Raw genomic sequence first — 26,839 nt, 5'->3', positions numbered from 1 at the left:
AGGATTAGTGTTGTTTTTAGAAATAGGAACACACAATTAGTTTGGAATGCTGATTATATATCTTTTAATCTCAAAATTTTATCAGCTTTCTTTGAAACTGGTTTAAAAAGCATACTAAGTATTTTAAAATTTGGTTTTTATTATAATGTGAAGGAAGAATTGCTTGCTTGTGTGTACACATAGGAAAAGGTATGTAATCATGTATGCTTCTGTTTCCTTAGAAAGTGAAATGGAAGATTCCTTAGCTACCTCTTCGTCCTCTTCCGCTTTCAGTAGTTCAGAGGAGAGCAACAAGAGCTTGAGAGCACGAGAGTCCTTGCGTGGTGGGCTCTCCAGGAGCAGCAGCCTCAGAGTGACCAGGACTCGGGCTGCTCAGAGGAGAGCTGGTGAGGGACTGTGGGGTGATGTGTGTGGGAGTTAAGTCATTTGAAGTGTTGAAGTAAGAAAAAGCCTTTCTAATCTTCCTGCTGCTTTATTTCCAGGTCCTCTCACCTTAGAAAATGGCAACGGCAGAAAAGCCACTCGAAAAAGAGTCTATGTAAGTGATTCTGATAATAATTCACCAGAGTCCAGTGAAATGCTAAAGGCCAGAGCTGGTAATAACCGAAAAGTCCTACGAAAGTGTGCTGCTGTGGCTGCCAATAAGATAAAGTTAATGAGTGACGTAGAAGAAAATTCTAGCTCTGAAAGTGTGTGCTCTGGTCGGAAGCTTCCTCACCGCAATGCTTCTGCCGTAGCTAGAAAAAAGTTACTGCGTAATTCTGAAGATGATCAGAGCACAAAGTCAGATCTCGAAGAGGAAGAGGAGCTGAAAGATCAGCCTCTACCATTAGTAGCATCTGGTTTGCATGTTTCCCAGCAGACTGACAGTGAGCCTGAAAATGGAGATTCAGAGTCAGAAAGTGATTTGCGGGTAGCCCGGAAAAATTGGCGTGCTAATGGATATAAGTCCCATTCTCCAGCAAGTTCCAAAACCAAATTCCCTAAGATTGCATCTTCTGAGGAAGATTCTAAGAGTCCCGAATCAGATGACAGTTCTAACAGAACTGCTGGCCCCTCAGCTTCGGGTCGGAGAGCAGAAGCAGGGAACTTCTTGGAGGAAGTAGACTCTGAACCAGGAGCCACAGCTTTTCGCAAGAATGTAAATTTCTCTAAGAAAGCAAAGATCTTAAGTGATTCCGAAGACTCAGAATCTGAAGAACAAGACAGGAATGAAGACACGTGTCACAAAACGGAAACGAGCCAAATTTCAGGAAACTTGAAATGTGAGCCTGATGTTGGGTCTCAGTGCTTCTCAGATGATATATCTGAAACTGGTTTAGATTCAGATGATGACAAAACAAAAGAAAAACCAAACAATCTTCTGAAAGGTAATTCAAAACATTTATATCTTGGCTTCTGATTTAATCCCACTGACTTCTTTTCCTGATCTCATTCATCTTATTTCTCTTTGCTAACTGTTTCTCTCTACTCCATGCATACTACTTTCTCTGTTCACCTCTTAAATTCTTACAGACAGGCATAGTGATGTGTTGCACACTGGGTTTTGTTCAGCTAGTTATAGTGTTGGACTTAACAAGTGTTCTGTTGAAGGTGTGGTGTTTGGTCTTGATGATGGGGATATTGTATTGGAGGCAGCCTTGAGCAAAGCAGAGGCGAGCACGCTAGGCTGTGGGAGTGGCAGCTTGCAGAGAGGAGGAAAGCACAGGAGTGTCTGCTGCATTGGTAATGATGATAACAGCTAACAGAAGAGTTACTGAGCTGTGCAAGAACTTTTTCTAATCACTTTATACTGTTAACCTAGAAAAGTTAGTTGTATCATTTATGAGGTGAGTACTATTATGTACTCTTTTTGTTTGTTTGTTTGGTTGGTTTTTGTGGTACTGGGGATTGAACCCAGATCCTTCTCACTGAGCTTCAACCCCAGCCTATTTTAATTTATTTTGAGACAGTTTCACTGAATTGCCCAAGGCTAGATTTCAACTCTGGATCCTCCTGATTCAGCTTCCCAGAGAGGGGGGATTTCAGGTCTGTGCACCATGCTTGGCTTCACTGTTCATTTTATATATAATAACTGTGGAGCCCACAGCAGTAAAATAACCACTGAACAGATGTCATACCTCTGCTAAATGAAGATTGATAGAAAAGCAAAAGGCAGCGAAAGCTGAGGTTAAAAGTGGTGCGAGTGGGGCTGGGGGTTTAGCTCAGCGGCATAAGCACCTGCCTTGCAAGCAGGCGGTCGTGAGTTTGATCCCCAGTACCGATAAAAATGAAAAAGGCAAAAAAAAAAAAAAAAAAAAAAAAAAAAAAGTGGTGCGAGTGAAACTGGTGGAAGTAGGTTAGGTTTCCTGGAGGCTGAAGGTCAGGGGCTGGCTCGGCGCTCTGTGCCGTGCGTGAGTTTGGTTGTACTCCAGTCAGGGTTGCAGTTTCAAGGGCCGGGTCGGTGCAGACTGACTGTACTGTGTTGTGAGTGGTGCTGAAAGCCACAAAGTCCCTGTATGGTGTTGAGAGGAACAGAGCATCCCTTTCACTGCTGTCGAACTGCCAGATGGAGAAGAATTCTGGATTTAAGTTCAGATGTTAAATGTTTAATCGTTAGATCTATTCTTTTTATTAAAGATTAAAAGAATACTCTTTAATTTTCAGAGTCTACATCCCAAGACAGTGGACAGAGCAGAAAAGTTTCCAGGAAAAGGGTCTGCTCCAGTGATTCGGAGAACAGCTCAAAGGCGACCAAGAAACCATTGCAAGCCACAGCAGGTCACCCAAGGGCCACTCAGAGCGTTGCAGCTGCAGCTGGCAGCAGGATCAAGCTTGCCAACGATGCTGGAGATGCCAGCTTAGAAAACGTGTGCACGAGGAGGAGAGGTGGGCGGAAGAAGGCGCTCCGTGTTGCTAGCCGCACAGCTGGGAAGCCGGTGGGTGATGATGAGGAAGACGCGAATGGGGCAGGGCCGGGGGAGCGGTGTGCCAGTGCGGACGTGCCATCTGCCCCCAACTCTGTGGGCCATGCAGAGCAGGTCAGCGAGCCTTTACATGGAGATGTGGACTCGGAAGGCGTTTGGGATTCAGACCATGCGAACAGGCTTCCCAATAGTAACAACACACATGTCCCTTCTAAGACAGAGAATTTCCCCTGTAGGTCTTCAGAAGAGGATTCGCAAAGTCATGCTCCAGGGAGGGAGACGGGTAGAGAACTTTCCTCTGTGTCCACTGTGGCACAGAAAGCTACTGCAGAGAACGCCTTTGAAGAGGAACTGAATTATGGGCTCCGCAGGTGGAATGGCAGGAGACTCAGGACATATGGAAAGGCTCCTTTCAGCAAGTCAGGGGTGCTTGCTGACTCACAGGCAACAGCTGAGATGGAAATAAAGAGGAAGAGACTGCATCCTGAATTGGAAAAAGTGCACACCTCTAGAACCCCGGGGTGTTCACAGTACGGACCCAGTTCCAGTCCCAGGCCGTCAGACCTGGGCTCTGTAACTGAGTCAGATGCTGACTGCACCATTAACACAAGAGGCAAAAGAAGGAAAGCTAAAGGAAAAGCGAGAGTAGTTAGAAAAGGTAAAACTTTTACAGCTAACCTATCTAAAACCGTGAGGCATCAGAGACAGAGCAAACGTCCTAGGTTAAGCGTGGATGATAATGACTGGGAGGATTTGGACTATGCAAAATCTAAAAGAGTTCTTCGGCGCTCAAAAATAAGAACGAGAAACCAGGGTAGAAGGACTGTGAGATACCATGATGGAGATGATGATAGAAGCTTAGAAAACGTGTTAGAGTTCAATGATTGCACCTTATGACCTTGAGAGAAAGCCAGTTACTTAAAGAGAAAATGGACTGGAGTTTGGTTGAACACTGGCTGATGAAATTATTTTTTTGTCTTACAATTCAGGGAATATATTTATATTTTTCTATGAAAAGTTATGAATGTGACTAAATCATGACTGTTATTTTTATTTGCACTTGCTGGTCTTTGTAGCAGCATTCAGCACAGGTGCCAAAATATGCTTCATTTTGGGGGCAGATCTACTTTAATAGTATTTGACTACGTGTAGCAAGTTTGAAATATGTAAACACTAGACACCCTGGTTATGAAAACCAGTGAGCATTACTTTCATGGTAGCAAAGTGTCGTGCAGTTTTTTTTTTTTTCTGAATTTACCCCGAGGTGGTAATCTCTAATCCCTGTCCTTAGGAGAACAATTTCACATGACCTATGTTTACAGATTCTTCATCCGTATTATGTGCATGCTGACGTTATAATCATGGGAAGTGAGCCATGATTAGCAGGCAAGGTACCCATTGCTCCCCGCCCCACCCTGCCCAACCACTTGAGGACATTGTATTATACCACACTTGGTCATTTTCGTTGGAGTGGTTTCCAGTTTTCTTTCCAATGTTATTGGGTCTTCTTTCTTTTTAAGGATCACTTTTATATTATAAACTTGAATTTATAAAGTATTAGTAAATTATTTTCAGTGCTTGAGTGTGTATTCAAAGCTCGAAGGCCAGAGCATAGTCATAGTATTTCCTTTCAGGTTGTGCACTAACAAAATGCTGTATAATTTTGTTTTCTGTCCAAAATCTTGCTGGCTTTCATTGTGATTTAACCAAAATTTTGCTCTTCCATTGTCTTACTCTGAAAACAAGGAGTTTGTGTGCCTTAGATTAGGGAAAGTGTGTTAAGTAGGGCTAAAAAAAAAAAAAAAAAAGGATTTAAGCTGTATGTAGATTTTCCCCATCTGTATTGAAATTGTAGGGCTGAATTAGGCATGCAGTTGCAGGTCTTACCTGTGTAGGACGGTAGTTCAGTGCCAATCTCCATCTCTGTTTTTAAAAGGTTACTGTTGCTAGGTGAAATCTTAGGTGTTCTTTACTGGGGCAACTAAGTGTTTCTTTATTTGTGACCTCTCGTCTAAATGTGAGAAGAAGCTGTTATGTTTTATGGGAAGATAACTTTGGAATACAGTTAAAGTGAAACTTTATCACCCCCATACCTATAGTACACTTCTTTTTTGAGCCAAATACAGTAAATACTTCTACTTGATAGCTTATGCTACTCCAAACAGTGTAGGCAGCCGTTCCTAGCTTGTTTGTGCCTGAAGTGGTTTACATGTTTTCTAGGTAAAGAGTAGGTTACAGTATTGCACCATTACATTATTTATTAGCCCTAGCTGTGCTTGATTTTAGACAGAGTTAACCCTTTTCTCCTATTTTCTTGAGGTGGCATATAGAAGACGCATGTGACTCTGGTATCAGTGTTAGAGAATGATCCTACGTGTTCTTGCCTTTGAGTTACTTTTTCATTTGACATGGTAGGAGGTACTTTCTCTTCTACTCTGACACAGGGAGGGATGCTTTGGGCCATTTCCACCTGAGATACCTAAGTGGGATACCTGCCTGTCATCTGGTGGTTCAGAGAGCCCTCTCACCACATGCCAAAAGGACGATGCGTTTTTCCTCACAGCTCCTGTTAAGTGGACAGTAGACACACTGATGGAGTATAGTTATCTTGACTGTGCATCTGGAAAGATTCACGGATGCCTTTTACATAGCAATGGTGATAGTTCTTAGTCATGTCCAGTAATTTATTTAACTTCTTCTATGCCTCTCTGCTTTATATTTGTTCTCAGGGTTGTGATTCCATGTTACCATAATCTGCAAAAAAGTACCAAAAATCCATAAATAAATACAGAACACATTTATGAGTACATACATTTCTTTTGTAAACCAATCTTTGACAGTTTGGGCTTTATTTATAAAACTGTCTTACTCTTTGGACTGCACTAACTTGCTGTGGACTGACTGGTCATCCAATTACTGATTTTTCTTTTTGTCCAAACTGCTGAATCTTTCTTGTATAGAGGCAATATTTTGGTTTAAATCGAACTTAGTTTCATCAGAAAAAGCAAGATGGGTCTGTGATTATAAAGTGTAGTTGGCAGTGGAGGCCTCTTGACTTCCAAAGGGAAACTAAGGACTTGGAGAGAAAAGCATTTTTCTGGGTTTTTGTTGTTGTTTTGTTTTGTTTGTTTGGTTATGGTGCTATTCCTAAAGTTAACTTTGAATATGTGACACACTCCTAAGTACCTTTAAGGAAAATTAGTAATGAATAGTAAAATGTTTACACTGAGCACTAGAACAGATTTGACTTTTTCAACTTCATGTGAAATGCGCAGGGATTTAATGCACAGATGTACTTTAATGTTTAGGATCAGTCAGAAAAACAAAGGTGGGTTTGAGAGTGAATGTGAACTGGTCCAGAAAGAAGTGCTATAGCTTTCCATTGCACTTGAAGTAACTTAATGGTGTACATGAAAAAAAATTTTTTTTTTACTGTGGTTGTGTATGTCCAAAGTCCTAAGATTTTATTCATTTATAATTTTTTAAAAAGTTTTGAAGTATTTAGATTTGATTTTTACTTCCTTTGAAAGATTAATTTTACCAAGCGTATTAAGAGAAAAAATTCAAACATTTAAAACAGATAAAGTTTAAGAAGTATTTTTTTCTTCCCATATCCTACTTATTTAAAAAGGGTGTACTGATAATTTGTAACTTCTGAATAAAAGGAAATTTTATCCCATTTTCAGATTATTTCTAGGGTGTTTATTCTTTCTCTTGTCTTATCTAGAAAAATCTTGGATTTATTCTCAGTTGAAATTATTTTCAATTTAGTAATACTTGGAAACAATGATATAACACATTTTTGGCTTCTAATGTACAACACAAAGCTTTGTTTCAAATGGAGTTATATGATAAAAAATTGGGTTTTAATATGAAAATACGTGATGTTCTAGAAGTACAAATGAAAAAGGTTATAGAGCAAACCAGTAAAATAACGTATGAGGATATTACTATCTGGAAATGAACAGAGTGCATCAATAAGCCTTTCACACTTCTTGGTGACATTTTAAGTAAAAATTTTTACTTTGAGTCCTTTTCCTGGCTCCTTTTCCAGGACCCTGTCCCTTCTTTAGAGCACAGAATGTGTTAACTTTACCGTGTGCTATGGAAGCTAGGTTGGCAGGGTTTTAATACCGTCTATTGGCACAAGTTAAAGTGGTGGCATTCTGCTGTGTATCAGTGGAACGCAGACACGCCGTGAAAGGTGCATGCAGCAGTTGTTTTCCACCGCGACTGTTGTATTGATTTTTTAGGTAACTTTCAAATTGTTAGAAATGTCTTGCTTTGCCTTTTTAGAACTAAAATAACCAATTCTGTTCTTTTTATCAGTAGTAAGTCAGTATATTTACTTAGCAAGTATGTTACAGTGATCACCAAATACGTTTTCTGACATTGTACAGAAGTTACAGTTCAGTTATTCTAGTAGGATGCAGTGCCACGAGCATTATAGCAGAACTTTTCACCTTTTAATTATGTAAGATGCACTCCTCAACTTCTCCTCTAAAAACCAGGGAATAATAAAGCAGCAAGCCAAAGACAGCAGCTTAACACTTAATCTGTCTCTTCCAGCATTTGGAGACCTGGGGATTAGATCAAATGTATTTGTTAGTGCTAGAGAGAAAACGACAGTGTGGAACAGTTTAGAATTGGGCTAGGTTAGCACATGTTCATCCTGCTCGTAGCCCAAATTGTGAATCAGTGGGAAGGACCGAAGGGTAAGAATTGCGTGCTGATGGATGTATTACCTTTTCTTGTGTTTTCAGGAAGTTTGAGAACTTTAAAATTATAGATGTTGCCCAAGAAGGGCAAGAAGAGGTTCCTCAAAATTCACAGATTTTTTTTTTTATTAGTCTCTTAATAATCTGCCAAGCTAGTTTCTATATATTGTCACATTGGTGGAAAAGTGTCATTAGTCTTAAGTGGTGTTGCCTTCAAGAACTTTTCTAGAGTTGGTGGTGGGGGAATCATGTAATAATCTAGACCCCACAAATCTGCAGCCTGTGTCTAGGACAGCACATATGTAAATAACTAGATTGTACATCTTTCTCAAACATTGCAAGACTGACAGTTTGCATTGAAATGTTTTGTACTTCCTGGTCATACTTTAATGTTAAGTCAGTTTTAAGGTAAGTTTTGTCATTTATTAAAATCTTTAAATGGTGAGTGTGGTAATCCCACCAAGAAGAGGTGATCTAACTGTCCAAACTGAAGATGATACATTGAAGGTTATGTGACCTGTAAGAGCCCCGTTCCTGGTTCCTGTGAGATAAATGTGTTAGAAATTACCTTCTTTCATTAGTGGTTGAAAGTTAAAAGGAATCTTTATTTTTAATATATTGAAGTTAATTTTCTAAGTCTGGACCAGTCCTTAACCTGTGCAGCCACATCCAGTGCAGCCGTGGGATTTCAGCCATATTACAGGAGCAAGGCCAAACAGCGAACGTTTACACTTCTAAGATCTTTAGTGGTGTCTAAAGTAACTCCACCTAGCAAACCAGTTTTTAATCAGTTGCTAACTAAAATAGTAAAAAAATAATGTTGCTATCCTGACAAGCAGAAGTCTTTTTCAAAAGTCTCTGAGGCAGACGGCTCCCTAGTGCAGTTTCCCACCTACATCCATGGGCTGTGTGTGTGTTTGTGCAGGTAGGTCATGCCGGCAGGCTGTGGGTTCAGTGAGGGCCGGAGTGAGCAGGAGGCCTGCTGCTTTCTGCAGCGAGGTGAGGGTGGGGGTGGTGGTGAAAACCCAGTATTCATTTTCTCATCTGCATTTATTTTGAAACGCTGAGCTACTTCTCTGAGCAAGTGGAGACAGCACAGCCCTCTGCATTCAGTGAGCAGATAAGTGTGAGGTCCTTGGACTTGTACTTCTGCTTTTCAGTAGATTGTTGATAATTACAGTAGAAATATTTGGGGCATCACTAAGGTGACCAACCCTTAAGGGACTCCGAGAAAACTGCCCTGTGCAGAACTAGATTAGTTGTAGCTTCAAGAAAAATCGGTGCTCACTGCACAAGCGAGTCCTCAGCAGTTCTTCGAGATGACAGAACAGGTCAGTGGAAGGACTGCTGACCGCTTGGCACTGCCTTGGGCAGAAGTGCAGACTGCAGTTCTGCCACCTGCCCTAGAAAACAGTTATTTAAGGGTCTAGCGAGCTCCAGAAAACACTGCCACCTACTGACACTTTCTAAAGCAGCTTCAGTCTGTGGCATCCCTTGGAAACTGGAAGGATAAAGACCACTGGTCAGTGCCATTGCTTTGTGAATTTCATGTCACTTCTTCAGACGCAGAGGAGAGTGCGTCCCCAGCTGTTCAGTTGTATGTTCTCCCCATCAAATTTATTTTAAATTCTCCATTTTAAAAATGCTGATCAGATTAGGTATTTTTAATGCTTCTGGAGTAATGATGTGATGTTTACTTTGGATCTAGGAGAATTTTGTGCAATGACCTGTGTTAGAATATAAATCTCGAGATGCAGGAGCTAGTGGTTGGTGTTTTGAGTCAGCTGTCATGTCATATCCTCGTTTCCTTTCACCACACGGAGACCCTCCTGGACTGTAAGCAGCTGTGCACCTACCCCGCGGTCCTTTAGGTGAACCTGGATAGTTCTACGCACATGCTTGTAGATTTTACATTCCTGGCCCAAATAGGGCACTGTGCTCAGGTGGGCGGCCTTCTGCGGCAGGTAGAGGTGCACCCCATGTGCTGGGTTGCAGATCTGGGGACAGTGGGAGGTTGGGGGTTGGGCTCACTTGGTATTAAGCCATGCTGTCAGCAGAGCACTGTTAGACAAATATTCTACAAAGTCCTTAAGCTTTTAACCTAACACAAGGAGACTTCTCTAACTCAAAACTTTACATAAACTTAAGTTCCTGAAAAGGTATAAACACTGCACTTTTGAAGCACTTCCTTTCCCATAGAGCCACCTGAAGCAGGTGAATCAGGCTTTCAGTGTGGGTGTACGTGGGGACCGTGATTGTGGCAGTTACCTTAGCTTGCTGACCTGCCACTCAGGTGCCTGGTGAGTAGTCTGAGAACATGGAGCCCTTAGACATTTCACTGGAAAGTCATGGCACACAATTAGCAAGAGGAACTGGCATGTATACTTAGGTTGCTGTAGTTGGTGAAATACTTGCTAACCTATTTTGGAAGAACAAAATAGGTCTTTTTTGCGTGTATGTCGGGAGAGGGGGTCTCACTGCAATTTAGGCTGGCTCTGAACTCTGTACCCCAAGCTGCCCTCAAACTCACAGTGATCTTCCTGCCTCAGCCTCCCATGTGCTGGGATGACAGGCATGTGGCCACTGTGCCTGGCAAGAGCTCCATATTTTTCTTTTTTCTTTTTTTTTTTTTTTTTTTGGTACCAGGGATCGAACTCTCGACCCTGTACATGCAAGGCAGGCATTTATGCCACTGAGCTAACTCCCTGGCCCACGAGCTCCATATCTTAAAGCACAGCTTTGAAACGTTTCATAAACCTAAAGTTTGAAGGGTATTCACCCTGAGGGCCAAGGACTTTCCTCCTCTCTCCTTGACCCACAGAAACAGTTTTCATTTGTACCATTGTCCTCAGCTTGGTGTCACCCAGGCAATACCTCCATTCGAGGAGAAACTAAGAAGGTTAGAAGTTTTGCATCTACCAATTAACACTGTTACTCGATAGTATCTGAGCAAAGGCCTTTGTTCTCTAGTATTGAGTAGTGAAGAGAAGTCTGCTGTGTCCTCCAGAAGTCTAGTGTGGGTGCAATAGAATGAGGTGTGTTATTTGAGTATTGTTTAGCTGTCCTTGTTGCCTGCTCAGAGTCTGGACTAGCTCACCAGGGAGTAGAGTCTCACATTCAGGGTCTAAGCCATGTCACATACAGCAAAGAAATGCCGCCTCTGCTTGAGCAAAGTACTGGGCTGTGTTTGAGAAGTCTGGCTTTGAGCTACATATTGGCAAACACGAAAATGTGAGCCCTACCCAGCTCGGGAACTCGGGATGGCAGAAGTGTGGCCCAGGCACACCTGCTCTCCGGGGGCGGCTGGGAAGTTGCCTCTGGTCCCGGAGGACCTCACAAGTGGCAGCTTTCTGCTGTACCTTTGGGCCCATGAATCCCTCACAAAGTCTGGCTAAACTGTCCTTTCCTCAAGGGAAGTCTTTGGTCCCTTAGACTGGGTTAGGTTCCCAGCACCGTGTGCTGGGAAGTTTCTTACAGAAACTGAAGGGGTATGGGTGTCACGGTTTTTAGGGTCATTGTCTTGATGTGTGTCTGGCACATGCCTAACTCAGAAAACAGTTGACTGACTTAAGATTTAATCAGTCTAGTTGTTACATGTTCCATTATTTGAAAAAGAAAAAGAACTAGAGTTAGTAAAGTGGTGTTTCAGGTACATCCAATCAGGATGTGTTTTCTTTTTGTCTGCCCATTAGCAATTTGACAGTTTCTTGGGCAAAGGAAATAAGCCAGCCTGCAGGGTCCTCCTGAAGTGAGAGCTGTCACTGTGTGAGTATGCAGTCTGCAGCTTTTCTCCTTGCTTAGGCTCCAGGGAAGTTTGTTTCGGAACCTGTACCAAATACTTTGTAGTACTGAAGTGGAGGAGTACACATGATGCCAAAAGTTTAAAACATGGTTTTGTTTTCAAAATCCAGACACTGAATATTTTTGAGTGAGTGGCTTTATGATGCTGAAGGTATATCTAACTTCATTGTTGCAAGTCAGGTGCCCTGTGAAGTGACAGTTACCCTCTTGGACTTAGGTTTAAAAAACGTAAGGTTGTACTAGTATCCAAGTGCTTAGGCAGTGGGAGTTTTAAAATTCCTGCCTATTTAGGAATGCATTGTGAAAAAATGTTAAGTGGTAAAATCTTGTGTTACAAGATTTTTTTGCATTCACTTGAACTTTCACTCATTTTTCAGAATCTGTTCCTAGAGACAGAGACAATACAAAAATGAGAACATGTATGCATAATCAGAAGGAAGCAGTGCAGATGCCTAGTGAAACTCTGAGAGCAAAAGTGGTGCCTGAGAAAATTCCCCGCAGATGCGCTGCTGTCGCTGCAAATAAAATAAAGATGATGAGTACCCCAAAACAGATGATCTCAGGACCAGAAAGTGTCTGGATTAGGAAGAGCAGCAGAGAACTGCCCCATCGAAACGCGTCTGCTGCAGCTAAGAAAAAATTACTGAATGTTTATAAAGAGGATGATACAACCATAAATTCTGAAAGTGAAAAAGAGCTAGAAGATGTTAGTAGCAAAATGCTTTTTCTAAGGTGGTTCAGACCCTGGAAGGAAAAAGCGCATTAGTGACTGAGAATGTAGAAATGGTGTCCAGAAGCGAGCAGGGCCTCCAGTAGAGTGGCAGCTGCTTCTGCTTCTCACCCTGACGTGAATCCCCTTGTTTCCTCCCGTGAGGAACCTTCTAAAAGCCATACTCCAGTGGTCAAGGCTGCCTTCCCGAGGGTCCTTGTGCAGACCGGCAGTAAGGAGGTAGGCGCTGAGCCTGGAGGCTGAGGAGAGGGCCAGGCTGTGGATGGAGCCGGTAGTGAGGGGAGAGGACAAGCCAGGGCCTGTGGTAAGACTGCTATCCCTTCCAGAAAGCAAAAGCCTGGAAGAATTACCTTGATTTGGTAGAGGAAGAAAATGGGAAGTGGACAGGATTTGCAGAAAAACTTCAAGGACGTAGAAATTTCAAAAGCTCAACCTGAGGCTAATTTTAAGGGTTCTCCTTTAGAACATAAAAATTCAGACCATCTTGACTATCATGGCAATACAGAAATGGGAAAGAAAAAGTGGGGCACATTTCCCCAGGAAGTGCCAATGACTTTGGGGTGGAACAGAACCTTTTGTCCTTATAATTCACATTCCTAAAGGTCAAAGCCCAAAGGACCAGGGGATTTGATGCCGGAAATGTTAGTTCTGATACACAGTGTTAGAAACAGGCAGTTGGAGAAAATCCATTAATGTCTTATTTCGTTTATAACATTGGAATTTATACTGAACGATCACTCGGTATGACTAATTCAGGGAATATATATTTTTCTATGAACGCGATGAATGTGACTATCACTTCACGTAGCAGCAAAAATTAAGCAGGCTTAGTTTTGGTAAGAAAAGTATAGTTTAAGATCAAATTTGTCATATTTTTAGATATGAAATTTTTATGTTTTTCTAAAGCACCTTAAAAGTTAGAATTTAAACACTGAGCAAGTTTATTATAATCTTATCAAACTTTAATGACAGCATGTCTGGTCTATTTCATTGTGGCCTTTGCTAGGATTAGAAAATTTGGTCATTGTACTACAGAGAATTTATTTGCAATGGTGTTTGATTTGTTAATAGGTATTTGTTGAGATTAAGATCACCAGATTGAATGTACTGCCAGTACTTTTTAACATAGTAAGATGCTATTGGAAAAATAAATTGTTAAATCTGTGACTACTAATACATGATTTGCATGTGTAAGTATGAAAAAGTAAAATGTAGAAACCCAGAGGTTTCTATTTCTTTTTCATAAAGACTAATGCATATTTTTTGGTTATACAGATGGACCACGTGTCTTTGATTACTTGAAATATTTGTGGCTGCATGCTTGTTTACAAAAGCTTTTTTTAAAAAAAAGTTTAAGCCAAAATATCCTAAACTACAATGCGTGTACATTTCTTTTTTGTAGTGTACTTTAATTTGAAATTCTGATCTCCATTGTCTTGGTAGACTAGGTGAGAAATCCTAATAAACTACTGTTGACTATAGGTGCATGGGGTTTGATTTTGGAGCTTTAATGAAATGCATAAACTTAATTTTCAGTCTCCAATTTTCATTTCATAAAAATTTTTTACTGGGTATATTATGTCCTCAAGAAATACAACTAAAAACAAGTCTGAGTGAAATGCAAAATTTTATACAAAACTTTGACAATTTGCAATGAATTTAAGCTTTCAATTTATAATTTACTGTGCTAGGATTAATTCCTGTCAGTATCCAAGATTGTATGGACAATCTTTCATAATGGAATCCCTTGTCTGGCTTCGTATTTAATTTGAACATATTTTTCATTTTTAAAGTGCTTAGCCTATTTTTTTTTTTTGTAATTGCATGAAATAAGCATTTGTTCAAAAATTCACATTCTTGCAAAATTGTTCTCTATGAACTGTATGGAGAATTTAAATCATTGCCAAATGTATTACTACTACTCTATAATAATTGTAGTTAGAGTTCCAGGAAAGATTTTTTTGTAATGTAATCGAGAAATCAAACCGAGTATTTTAGTGGTCAAATGATAAATTATTTAACAAAAGGACTAAAAATGATGCCCAAATAACTTCCTACTCTGTAACTCATTCTATTAGAACGCTTAACCAGGAGTCCTGTGTTTTAAAATATACTGGTAGCCTTGTATATTCTCTCACTAATGAAAACCTAGTTTCCTAAACTCTTGCTCGTGGTTTGGTTTTAATGTTTATTCCTATTATGTTCATTTAAACAATATGTAAAATTGCTAAATATGAATTACATGTAAATAACTTTGTTGGTGGTTACTTTTCTACATCTGAAGACATTTTCAGCGATTTTTGAGTTTTTGTTTTAAATTTCAAGGCTCCCTGTGCCCCAAAGTAATACTTTCCTTCATGAGTACTGAAAAAAACCACTGTAAAATGCCAGCAATGCCATTTATTTCAGCACAACTAAATCTAGAATACGGTGTTTCTCATTGCAGTATCAGTGTCATTTTCAGTTAACAGTTGTCCCCATTCGTCTTGTTCGCTTGTAACAGTGCTCTGTAGACTTTGGCTTCCAGCACGTGGTAACAGAAGCAATTCGAAATTATAATCATATACTTTATTAATGAAAAGCTCTTTAAACCAGTTTGTATTATTATAAATGACCAGTTTAAAAAATTATTTTTGCATTCTCATGGAAATGTTTTTTAGGTCAACTTGACTATCATCAGGTTTTGAAATGTGAGTTCCTGTATCGGAGTAAAGGTCTCGTTTTTTACTACACCACGAAGCACTATTTCTTTCTGCCTGTCCGCCTGCAGCGGTGCCTGCGGCAGCCAGGTGTACAACAGGAATTTAGCACAGCCAAAGCTCAGCCTGGTCACCCACACTGGGGGACGAAGGGAGGAGACCCGCAGGATGTGTTCATTACGGAGTTCAACAAACTGGGGCGGGGCCCCCAAGCTCAGTTCCGGACTAGGCACCCGGGACGTACCACGCTCCGCCTCGCTTCCTGCCTCTCTAGCCCGCCGTCCTCCAATGTCTCGGTCTCCCTGTGCGAATCTGGGCTGCGGAAAGGAAATGGTGGTGCCCGGGGTCGGGGGCGTGGCCACGGCCGGGGGCGGGGCTCTGGGTGGTGCGGAGACAGCGCGAGAACGGGAGGGGCGTGGCTGTGCGTAGCGGTGCACGCGCCAGCCCTTGGCCCGCGGTTGGGCCCCCTGGTCCCGCCGATGTCATGGCCGCCACGTTCTTCGGAGAGGTGGTGAAAGCGCCATGCCGGACGGGCGCCGAGGACGAGGAGGAAGAAGAGGAGGAGGCGAGGCGAGAGACGCCCGAGGATCGTGTGTTGCGGCAGCAGCTGGCGCAGAAGAGGTGAGCGAGGCGCGGTGGGCGGTGCGGCGCGAAGCGGGCGGGCCGCGCGTGCTCAGCGAAGCCCTCTGGCTCCCGGCCGCCGGCGACCTCCCCACCCGGTGCTCCGGAGCTGCAGAGCCACGCCCTGCTCCGCGTGCGTGGTGGGTCTGCCCCGTGGTCTCCGGACACAGTCTCGCACCCGTGGATCCCCTTAAAAACGCTTTTCCCCATCCCGTCCGTCAGGTAGCGGCGTGTGCCGGAGGGCGGGGCCACTCGGTCCTTGTTTCCAGTCATGTGAAAGTGAAAGCGGGAGGACCGCGACGTGACCCGCACTTGCACCCAGGCCTGTGAGTTCAGGCTGAGATTTTCTCCTTGTCATTGCCGTTCACCTCGACATTTCTCAGGATGCATCTGGAAAGGGGCATTTCCTTACCTATGCCGTTAGCGGTGATTTCCCGGTAACATCCGTGTCCCGTGGGCGCAGTTACCAAGTTTTCTCAAACGTGAGACTTCGCAGGGATTTGTGTAGCTCAGAGTTCTAACAAGGCCCATACCTCGCACACTGGGGGCTTGTTTCATGGATAGCATTTCTCAGCCCTTCCCTTTGTGTGAGTTAGTTACAGGGGTTAAAGCCAGCACCTTTGCACTGACCTGCACCCTTAGCAAGCACTTTTTTTTTTTTTTTTTTTTTTGAGACAGCTTCTCCTAAGTTGCAAGGTTACCAGGTTGGGCTAGAATTTACCTCTGCCCTCCGCCTCAGCCTCCCAGGGTGCTGGGATTACCGCAGGGCTCCCCCTTCTTTCCTCCTCCCAGGGGATCTGCATTTGCTTGAGTTTGGCCTCCTGGAGTCGTTTAACAGCAAGTAGTTATCACTTGTGTTTCCCTGCGCCTTCATGCTGGAGGCCCGGGCAGATTCTCATTCAATATTCTGTGAGCAGGAAAACTTGAAAGTGGTGTTTTCAACACGCAGTTTATATGCAGTAGTGGTTTTATCTGTTGATTGTCAATACTCGAATCTTCTTTAGGATTGTAATTAAGAAACGTATTCATTGTAGTGCAGTTGTTTTAGGTTCATCTTGTTTCTTGTGCTAGGGAGGTGCGCCTTCTTCGAAGACAGACAAAAACAACTCTGGAAGTTTCTCTGCTGGAAAAGTATCCCTGCTCCCAGTTTATAATTGCTGTAGGAAATAATGCAGTAGGTAAGTGAAAATGTGGAGGGTCAGACATTGAAGTTACCGGTTTCTTCTTGTCTTGTAAGATCTCAAATGTTGCTGAAAGTCCAGGTGGACTGTCTTGTTTCTGAGTAAATACAGTGCCTGTTCATGTGTACCAGCTTTTTATTAAACTGGAATAAGATTTTAGAAGAACTATTCTTGGCCTCAGGAACTTGCTGCTCAAGGTACTGTTGCTAGTATGTTCAATTATCTGGGTCTGAATGACAGGTCCCTTTAAGAAGAGCGTAATGAGAATTCTGTAAATAATCACTGATATTTTTGAGCACTTCAGTTCATTGTCTGTTAGTTCATTTGGTAGACAGTATAGGGCTTCGCTAGAGTGGGGTCCACTTGCTTTATAATTTTGTCCAGGAGAGCTTTGGGAACCCTGCTTGTAAGATACTGTTGTCCCTGCAGAACTTAGGAAACCTGTGGAATTAGCTGTTGCCTCAGTCTTGTAAAGTCTTCCGGGCCTTTTTGGAAGCATGCTGTTAGGCTGTGAGAGAATACTGATGCCTGCCCACAGGCCTCCTTACCTTTCCTGCAGAGCGGCGGCCTTTGGTGGTCTTGAATGGCTGGTTCAGCCCGGAAATTCCTGGCTGACTTGAGCTTACTTTTTTTTTTTTTTTTTTGGTATCAGGAACCAAACTCAGGACCTTGCACATGCCAGGCAGGCACTTACGCTGCTGAGCTATTCCCCAGCCCCGAGCTTACCTTTTATTGAACAGAATATATAATTTGCCAACCCAAGCACTAAGTTCCACGAATTACTTTTTTCTGCAGCATTTTTGTCAGCCTTTGTTATGAACTCAGGAGTCTGGGAGGAAGTCGGTTGTGCTAAACTCTGGAATGAGTGGTGCAGAACCACAGACACTCTGCACATGTCCCCCTCGGAGGCTCACTGTGTGTTTTACCATCTCAAATCCACCCCTTCGGTATGTCGACCTGATCCGTCTGCCTCGAGGCTGGTCACCACACGGTGGCATTGGTAGCCTGTTTGCTGGTGGTATAGCCCCAGCTCTCAGGCACTGGGTCTCAGGTGCTTTCTCAGCATCTGTTCTAAATGGGTTAATTGGGAAATTCACAAGCAGATGGTGACAGTGGAGTCAGGGAAGTATTAGTGTTTGTGCTGACCTCTGTAACAAGCACGCGAAGCAGCCCACTTACAGAGAAACAGGGCTCACCTTGGCTCATGGTTTTGAGGTCCCTAATGGGGAGACTGCTGTAGGGTGTGGGGCTAGCAAAGGGCGTAGCAGAGCCATGTGCCACTTGGCCAGGAATTGAGAGATTAGGGGCCAGGGTCCCACTGTCCCCTCCCAGGGTTCATCTCTGGTGACCCTAAGGCTGCCTATTGAATGGCTTCATCTTCTACTGCTGTCGCCAGGCTGAAAAGAGGGTTTGGAAGGTGGTGTGAGCTCTGACCACTGTGTCACCGTACCCCCTGCCCCCAGCAGGGTAGCTTAGGGGTCACAAGGTCGAGGCAGTAGCAGCTTGACAGTGTATAAAATTTGACTTGGCCAAAGTCTTGAACCTTGCGTTTGCAGGTCATCCTCTGTCAGTGCAGTTGCTATGTCGCCGAGGACCAGCAGTATCAATGGCTGGACAAGGTAAGGGAGGCTGGGCAGGGGCAGCAGTTGCGGGGTTCAGAGGGCTGCGTGTCTCTCACTTAGCCCCGTGCGGATGGATATTGGGGGTAATGAGACTGCACTGAGGGCAGAGCAGCTGTCACCAAGAGTACAAAAAGCAAAAGCACAAAGCAGGAAATGCTGGTGAGGGTGCAGGAGCAGGAAAGACCTTGTCCACAGCCCGGGGGAGGAATTAGGGCAGTCCGGCCACTGTGGACACGGGCGGGTGTTTCCTCAGAACTGAGCGCGACGCCTGTGTGTTCAGCTGTGGCACTGCACGTGTCCCTGGTGGGGTGGTGATGCCTGGCCTCTGCCCCGTTAATTGTGGCCTGTGTAGATGCCACACTGTAGGGTTGGCCAGGTGCCACTAGTGACCGAAGTATGTCCACGCGCCAGAAAGGAGGGTGAAGTCCTGTCATTTGCAGGAAAATGGACCCAAGTGGAGGTCAGAATGTGAAGCAGAATGTGCCAGACTTACAAGTGTCACATGTCAACCTGTAATCCAGCATTTGGGAGGATGAGGCAAGAGGATCATTGCGAGTTTGAGACCAGCCTGGGCTACAAAGTGAGCTCAAGGCCAGCCTGAACTGCATAATGAGACCTCATCTCAAAAAGGCAAAAACAAAAAAGCAGGTGGCACATGTTTAGTATCCTGCATGGACTCAGGTGCGGGGGAGAACTGTATGGACGTAGAAGGGAGACCATTCATTAGACAGAGGGCTTGGGTGGAATGAGAATGTAATCAAAGTTGGATATATGACTGCAAATGTCACAGACTCAATATTCTGCATAATGTGTCCTAATAAAAATAAGCAGTAAAAGAGTTTGAAGTGTTCTTTAAAATACTGTAGTTGGTATAGAGTACAGGAAAGAAAATCATTCATTCATTTAACGTGGCCTACCTAACAGATGCAGTCTATGTTGTGCTAAGAGTTGTAGTCCTAGAAATAAAAAATAAAGCCAGATGAGGTGCTTATGCCTGTGATCCTTGCGTTCAGGAGGCTGAAGCAGGAGGCTAGCTGCAAGTTTGAGGCCAAGAGCCTGTCAAAAAAACCCCTCCAAACATTAAAAAAATAAGACAAAGATTCTTTCCTTTCACCTTGTTGAAAGAAAAGCAAAGTCATGTAAAGAATCAGTGTCGCAGCCCAGGGTGAAAACTAGCAGTGATGACCAAGGAGAGGCTGGCACGCAGAGCAGCACCTGAGCCCCGGCCTCCATTCTCCTGGCCTCAGGCTGTGGCTTCTGTTCCTCTTATGTCAGCTAGTTCTTCGGTGGGCAGGCGGGACCCATAGCGTGTGCCCAGCAAAACACTTGGGAGTGGAGGGTTGGACTCGGGGGAGTAGGAGAGAAACACTGGGATTTTGGCTGTGGTGTTGGGACCAGAAGGGTTTGAGAGTTGAGCTTGGTTTGCACCTAAGTAATGATGCTTCGGGGTGAGCTCCAGGGCCACATCCAGAGTGCTGTGGTTACATACACCTCATGTACTCAGTTTCAAGGTTACAGGTAAAACATGTGCTGATTTCGTGCATGAACTGAGGTCCATGGTGTGAAATTCACCACTTGTGTTATGTCGGTGCATGAAAATTGCCCTTTTTGGAACACTGCGAAGTTCGGCTCTTTGGATTAGAAATGTTCGCTCCCATATTTGCCCTCTTTGTGTCTGTCTCTCCCAAGCTTTTATTTTTATAGGCTGGGAATTGAACCTGAGACCTCAGACGTGCTGGATGAGTGCTCTACCACTGAGGTACATCCCAGCCCTGATTTCTATTTGTAAGGGACACAGAATCATGCCTCTGTTTGGTGGAGCCTCTCCTCGCCCTTGATCATTTCTGTGAGCCCCCGTGTCTAGGTGACGTGGGCGCTGGAGGCCTGCCTGGTCTTTGCTCGGTTTAAATCTCTGGAGTCTGTTGGCGTAGACGTGAGAGCTGGATGGATTGGAAGCAAGACATTTGGCATAATACCTATTTTAAGCCAGTCAGCACACTGAAATATTTACTAAAAGGTAGTGCTTGCATTTTATTAAGTGGAAAGTTGTTTAAATGGATCTGTGAACCCTCTTCGTTCCCTGTGAACCCTCAGTGGATGTGTATGTGTTTCCCGAGAGAGATGGTCAGATCTGACAAGGGTAAGAAACTGCTATTTAAGTTTCTATTTTTAAATCTTGTAGGTGGGGAGCTGGGGAGCTCAGCGGCATAAGTGCCTGCCTTGCAAGTGTGCAGTCGTGAGTTCGCTCCCTGGTACCGATAAAAAGGAAAAAGACCAAAAAAAAACTCTGGCAGGTGGATGTCAGTACTTTTATTTCTGTGTTGTGGAACAAGTCAACACATTTTAGATTGGAAAAAATACAAAAGTTTGCATTTTTAGCGCCATGTATTTTAATCAGTATTTTCCCCCTAGGGATGTGTTAGGGTCCCGCTTTTGGTCCTGTGATCTAGATAATCCTGACAGTTACCCAGAGCCTGACAGTTCTCGAGTACTGTATTATTCTAGGGAGGATGGTAAATTAGCCTGCGAATAATACTGTCTCTCTTAAATGGGCTGTACACAGGAGCAGACTTGGCTAGTGTTGTCTTTTCTCTGTTTACAAAGCTGTGACCTAGAGAAGTTAAGTCAGAAGATCATTTATGGCACTTACTATAAAATCTTGAACTCTTATTATTGAAAGTAACCATCTTCATAAAATATTTTAGGACAATTGCAGGAACCTAAGCTCTTTTTCTTTAAAAAGAAAATAACTGTCTTCTTTGTTTAAATTACCGAGATTTTATTAAGAGGCAGAGGGAGCCTTGGGGGGCAGTCAGATTGTGGGTGAGGAGCCTGAGGGCTGAGCCGAGGAAGCCTGCCCACAGTGGAGCTCCCAGTGCGTTCGTCCGGAGTCTTGCACTGTCCTGGGGATGGATGAGGGAGTGAACCTTGGATACTTGTGACTGGTGACCTGTGGGTGGTGGCCCCTCGTCAGGCCGATGCATGATGGCCTCTGCTGCACTTGGGGGTACTGCCCTTTTTTGAAGACACAGCCTCACTACGTAGCCCAGGATAGCGTCATACTGGGTATGGAGCTCAGGCTGACCTAGCACTTGAGATTTGAGACCTTCCTGCCTCAGCCTTATGCATGCTGGGATTACACTGGGTTTTGTTTTTGTTTTTTAATGCTTTTTGTTTTTGTTTGTTTGTTTGTTTATTTGATTCGAGATTAATTTTGTGTTAGGTTTTCGGCTCCTGTCCAAGGAAGAACATGCAGGTGACTGTTCTCACGTGCCGACATGTCACCGACTATAAAACCTCCGAGTCTACTGGCAGCCTGCCTTCTCCTTTCCTGAAAGCCCTGAAAACACAGAACTTCAGAGACCCTGTGTGCTGCTCCCTGCTGGAACAGCCAAATATTGTACATGACCTTCCCGCGGCAGGTGGGCAAGGTGGGGGTGTGTGGTGCTCAGGGTCATCACGGAGACCCCGCCTGGTGGTCTGTCAGGGATGGCTACGGCACAGGTCACTGATGGCCTCCGAGCCGCGGGCCCAGTGCCGCACTCTGGTCCTCGTTCTTAGATGTCATGGAGGCAGGATTGCCGCCCTCGCGGAGCAGGGCTGGCACCTGGCTGGCGTGGTGAGGAGCTGCTGGAGCGGCTTCCCTCTCACTTGGGAAGCCCGCAGGTGGAGCCTCCCAGTGCTTCTGTGTTGGTTGCTGTAATGTATTCTTTACCATCACGGATTATGTCCTGCTCTAGGTCAGAAACAGATGGTGTTTGCTCTTCAGTGGAGTGTATTTCATGACAGGTTATGTAGAACAACTATGTAATTCTGTCGTAGTTTCTTTTCTCATTGCCGAAACAAAACACCTGGCACCCAGAGTCGAAGGAGGAAAGAAGGAGCCCACTGTTATAAGGCATAGGGCTTACTATGCCCATAGGCATAGGGCTCCAAGGCCAGGGAGGTGGCAGGCAGGTGTCGAAGAACAGAGTGGCCTGTGGGTTGTGGGAGGTAGGTAACAAGCCAGCGAGGGGCCCTGACACTGCCTGTTTACCCCTAGGGTAGGTGGCACTCGCACCCTTCATCCTGGTGGCCCACACACTCTTGGTCCACTGCCTCTGGGGATGCCCCACCCAGGGCCCACGTCGGGCAGGGGGACGCCTAGACACAGCGTCCCGGATCACCGGTGGTGTGCCGACAGGTGGTGGTAAAGTGGAGAGTCTTGACTGCTCCTGTTCCCTTGGTGGACCGACCGAGCAGTGACACACAGCACCCTGAGCCATGTAATTGTTTATTATAGTCAGTGACAGTTACCTTGCAGCTATGTCTGATTGTCTCAGGTGTAGGCTCAGGAACAGAGACATTTGCAGAAGTAAAGGTTATCAGGAAGACAAGTTAATTTTGAAGAATTGGTTCAGGTGCCGCTCAGAGGCCCCCGAGCTGATTGTCCAGAGCAACCACTCCCCTTGTAGTGCCGTGGGACTGAACGGTGGTGTCACTGGTATCTTCCTAGTGCTGAGCCACTGCCAGGTGTGGCGGCTGCCTGCGGTCCTGTACCTGTGCTACACTGACGTGATGAAGCTGGACCTCCTGACGGCCGCGGCCTTCCAGCCTGTGCTTGCCTCCAGGAGCCTGAAGGGACTGGCCAAGGTGAGCTCGGGCCACTGGACGCGCCGCCCCTCTCAGCCCCATCCCACCCCCTGTGGACAGGTAGTTCGCTGCTCACGGAGCTTCTGGAGCACATTCAGTCGGAGATGGTGATGACATTGGAGAGGGTGTCCTGGGTGTGGCTGTGCTGGGTGCCCGAGTACTTGCCTGGTCTGGAGGAGACCCAGGGTGCAGAGCTGAGTGCTTTGAGGCGGCCCACGGCCCTGCCCTGATCCGTGGGCTCTGCTGCAAAGGCACTTTCATCAGAACATGTGCATGTTTGCCTGCGCTTTCAGGGGTTAGGGGCTCCCTGCTTTCTCCAGAGTCTGTGGGGACAGGGATGTGGTTTAGTGGTAGAGTGAGCGCGTGCACGCGCACACACACACACATACACACACACACACACAGACACACACACCAGGCATGGCATCCTGGTGTCTGCCATTCTGCTCACTCAGGCTGTGGCCCTGTGCATTGAGCGTCACCATCCTGTTCACCCCTGTTCACCTGGCAGGCAGCAGAGTGAGCTCGTTGGTGTCTGAGTGCCATCTGCCCTCGGCACCTGATGTGGGCAGCTCTGCAAGTCACCTGCCCTCCCCCTCCTGCTGGGAGACAGCGCTGTGGGGACACAGCGGGATCCCCTGGCGAGCACTGCATTTCCAGTCCAGACCCAGCCAGAGTTGGTGTTTGCTCCTGTCCTTGTCACACGCGGGACAGGTGTTAGCTGTCCTGAGCCCTTGCTGTGTGAGTGTCCGTGATCCATGTGGGCCGCTGTGGGCCGGTGGCTGGGCAAGAGGTCCCCACTGAGAGACGCCTGGCAGTGTGGCCCTGCAGCCAGTTCCTCGGGGTGACAAACCGGAGGGAGATGTGTGAGTGATAGCTGTGGCTGCTCGGTGCCACTGTCACCTGGGCTGAGCACGTGCACTGCCTCTGACTGATGTCCTGACAGCCTTTCCTCTCCTTCCAGAACATTCCCCAGAGCACAGAGATTCTGAAGAGGCTGATGACGTTGAACGAGGTGCAGAGTAACATTTACACGTGAGCTGCAGGGCCGTCCTCCATGTTGGCCGCATCGCCCCGCTCTGCAGGTGGCTCTGGGGGGCCGTGTGGAGGGCAGTGAAACAATAAACTGAAAAGTGGTGTCCATGCCCTTGTGGCCGAGACTGCTTACAGCTAAAACGAACTGGACGTTTGTCTTTTATCCACTAGGTGGGAGTGTTGCTTTATTTGGAACTTTTCAGTTAACATAGTTAAATTTATGGAAAGCTGCGGACATCACCAGGATGTCCACAGTGGAGTAGTCAGTTTGATGCCAAAGTGGCATTCGATCTCTGGAAGCTTCCAAATAGGTGAGGTTTCTGGTATTTTACAAAACCTATATAGTCTTCTGTGAATAAAGTTTAATGACAGGGTAACAGAAGGTACCGTAAGCCCAAAATGAAGCAAGCCCCTTGCGTAGCTGCGCGTGGTGGTGTGCACCTGTAGTCCCAGCCTTGTGAGGTTGAGGCGGGGATCGCTGTGGCTCTGAGACTGACGGTCTGCATCGGTGGTGGCGGACCTGTGGCACGTGTGCCAGGCTGGACTGTTTGTGTCATTGAAGTTGCTGAAAGGTTCACCATCATGGGTCTGTGTAGACGGTTCAAAGCCACTGGGCTGCGGAACCAGGCCCGTTGAAAAGGAAGACGTTTGTGTGACCTGTGTCTAGTACTAACAGGTTGCCTCCTCGAAAGCTTGGCCATGGCCTATCACCAGCTCTGTCCCTTCAGTGTTGGCATTAGGAGTGTGACTTGAGGTGGGACCTGCAGTACCCACCCCGCCTCCACACTACCTGGACCTGCAGGGGTGAAGCAGAATTCTGTGGGGCTGAGAAATGTCTCTCTGCTCTCCCGCTTTCGTTGCTGAGTAATTACATGTATTTCACAACTCGCCCGTTTCCCTCCTTCTCCTTGGTGGCAGTTGGCAGGGGTTGAATGAACTTGGTTTCTTACATAGCCCAGTGTTGGAAGCCACCGGCAGGGTAGGACGCGCTAGGGAGCAACCCCTGGATTTAGTGATGGGCTTCAGAGGCTCTGGGCTCCTTCTCCAACCTGTGTTTGCAGTATGCGGTGTATGAAGTGTTGCCACTGCTCTCTGTGACCCGTTTAACTCAAGGACTCTCTGGCATCACTTAAAGAAACTCCTTTAAGACCACAGACAGAAGCCTCTGCTCAGCGTTCTCTGCAAACTGGGTTTTAGTTTTGGTGAACTCTGGGGCAGGGCCAGTCCTCACAGGCCCCAAGGGAAGGGAAAAAGGGCAGATGTGAGTTGAATCTTTTTTTTTTTTTTAAATCTGTTTTATTTCAAAGAAGTAAAAGAGGAGGATGAGGATGAGGAGTAAGAAAACTAAAACAAAATTTTAAAACATATCAGTCAGGGGCAACAATGGGACGTGGGTTGCACATTGTCATCCCCAAATCACTGACCCAGAGCACAGGACATCCACTTACAATTGTCCGAAACACCAGCACCGCTGAATCATTTTGATTTTTTTTTTTTTTTTTTTATTGCTTTGGTTTTTGAGACAGGGTCTTACCATGTAGCCCAGGCTGGCCTTGACTCACAATGTAGCTCATCTGGCCTCAAACTTGCAGGGATCCTCCTGCCTCTGCCTCCCTAGTGCTGGGATTACAGGTGTGTTCCACTGTGCCCTGCCAGGAAGCAGTAACTTTAAAAGCCCAGAATGTCACTTTTGCTAATTTGGAAAAGGGACAAAAACTATAAGCATACTCTCCCTCCCCTCCTACATCTTCACACCTGGGTGTGTTTTGCCCGCATCCATCTGGAAAGGGGCAAGTACTGTGCTGCAGGGAGGGGTCAGCAACTAAATCCTGGCGGTGAGCTGGCCTCGCAGGCTGCCCCTCAGCTGCCGCCCAGTCCTTGCCTTTCCATGGGACCCAAAGGTGCCCGTGCAGCTCCTGAGTCTTGCGCCTGGTTCCAGGCTGAGCTCACTGTCCAGTCTGCTAAGTGATCCAGGAAACAGAAGACTCTTCTTCGTGGATGTGAATCCTGCTCCTTGGTTCCTGGAGCTCATGCCGGGCGTCTTGTCCCGTGCTGGCCAAGAGACAGAGACAGGCATGGGGACAGACCCATGACACTTTGCAGCTGCAGTCATGAAGACACCAGGAGGGCTGTCTCGTTATCTGAGAGCAGATCCTCTTGGTCTGTCAGGGCTTCTACCCAGAGGTCCCCCAGGAACCCCCAGTGCTGGTGGTCAGCACTTGTAGAAGGAAGCTGGACATGGGGCTCCATGCTGATTTGCTCTTAGGAGGTGGGGCCTGTTGGAGGGAGTGGCTCTGTGGGCATGGCCTGGAGGGCTTTATCTCCCCCACCCCCCCTGCTTCCTGGGCCCCATGCTGTGAGCAACTTCCCTAGAGACCTCTCCACCCAGGCTGCCCTGTCCCGAACACAGCAGACCACAGACTGAAAATGTGAACCAAAATAAACTCGTCCTTCTCATGTGGGTGTCTGGTGTTTGTCCAGCTAGTAGGCAAGTATCTGAGACCTCTGCCAGCTGCCCTGCAGGCATCCTGAGGGGTGCTCTCTCTGCCATCTGCTGCCCATGCAGCTGCCACGTTGAGCCATTGGAGGTGAAAGTGACTCATTCCCATTGCTCCTGTGTCCCTAGAGACTGCCTGATCCACCCAATGCAAGACCTGAGAACCCCACTGTTTTCTGTGGGGGCAGGAGGGCGCCAGAGTTTGCTCTGCAGGAAACACGATTAAAATGACAAAGTTCTTAAAGATGCTTGTCTTGAGCCATTGGAAAAATTAACCAGAAATAAGGCAACAAGTGAGAAAAATCTTGCGAAGATTAATACAGTTTATTTTCTCCTCTGCCCCCTTCCCTCTTGTGTTTTGGGACAGGGTCTCGCTGCCCAGACCAGTCTGACCATG

General features: G+C 45.7%; 2 protein-coding genes across 5 annotated transcripts in view; both read left to right on the top strand.

Moving 5' to 3' along the window:
* Brwd1 (bromodomain and WD repeat domain containing 1) overlaps window positions 1-14,887 on the top strand; it is a 146,558-nt gene extending 131,671 nt beyond the window's left edge. For all 3 annotated transcript variants that reach the window (XM_063224524.1, XM_063224525.1, XM_063224523.1), the window contains 3 exons: window positions 222-386; window positions 483-1,370; window positions 2,647-14,887. In XM_063224524.1, the coding sequence (XP_063080594.1) occupies window positions 222-386; window positions 483-1,370; window positions 2,647-3,803 (2,210 nt within the window). In that variant the 3' untranslated portion in view covers window positions 3,804-14,887. The remainder of the gene's footprint in view (window positions 1-221; window positions 387-482; window positions 1,371-2,646) is intronic.
* A 377-nt stretch (window positions 14,888-15,264) lies between these two features.
* On the top strand, window positions 15,265-24,090 carry Psmg1 (proteasome assembly chaperone 1). Of its 2 annotated transcripts, XM_013146105.3 has the most exons (8): window positions 15,269-15,475; window positions 15,698-15,801; window positions 16,547-16,653; window positions 17,452-17,603; window positions 18,213-18,275; window positions 21,502-21,700; window positions 22,774-22,910; window positions 23,875-24,090. In XM_013146105.3, the coding sequence occupies exons 1-8, from the start codon at window positions 15,377-15,379 to the stop codon at window positions 23,947-23,949; spliced, it is 936 nt and encodes a 311-aa protein (XP_013001559.2). In that variant the 5' UTR covers window positions 15,269-15,376; the 3' UTR covers window positions 23,950-24,090. The 2 variants fall into 2 exon arrangements, with proteins under 2 accessions (XP_003464020.1, XP_013001559.2); XM_003463972.5 differs by lacking the exon at window positions 15,698-15,801 and having other exon boundaries at window positions 15,265-15,475.
* The last annotated feature ends 2,749 nt before the right edge of the window (window positions 24,091-26,839 follow it).

Source organism: Cavia porcellus, unplaced genomic scaffold (assembly GCF_034190915.1).
Source record: "Cavia porcellus strain 051 isolate PalLab524CR breed Dunkin Hartley unplaced genomic scaffold, mCavPor4.1 scaffold_15, whole genome shotgun sequence".
NCBI classification, from domain to species: domain Eukaryota; kingdom Metazoa; phylum Chordata; class Mammalia; order Rodentia; family Caviidae; genus Cavia; species Cavia porcellus.
Note: the sequence above shows the minus strand (reverse complement) of the source record. Positions and strands in the feature narration are given on the sequence as shown.

What these genes read in the sequence shown, in the direction of transcription:
- Psmg1 (XM_013146105.3), top strand. Translation starts at nt 15,377, where the DNA reads ATGCCGGACGGGCGCCGAGGACGAGGAGGAAGAAGAGGAGGAGGCGAG. An exon ending in CCGCACTTGCACCCAGGCCT is followed by an intron (nt 15,802 to 16,546) that starts GTGAGTTCAGGC and finishes TTCTTGTGCTAG; the next exon opens with GGAGGTGCGCCTTCTTCGAA. An exon ending in ACATGACCTTCCCGCGGCAG is followed by an intron (nt 21,701 to 22,773) that starts GTGGGCAAGGTG and finishes GTATCTTCCTAG; the next exon opens with TGCTGAGCCACTGCCAGGTG.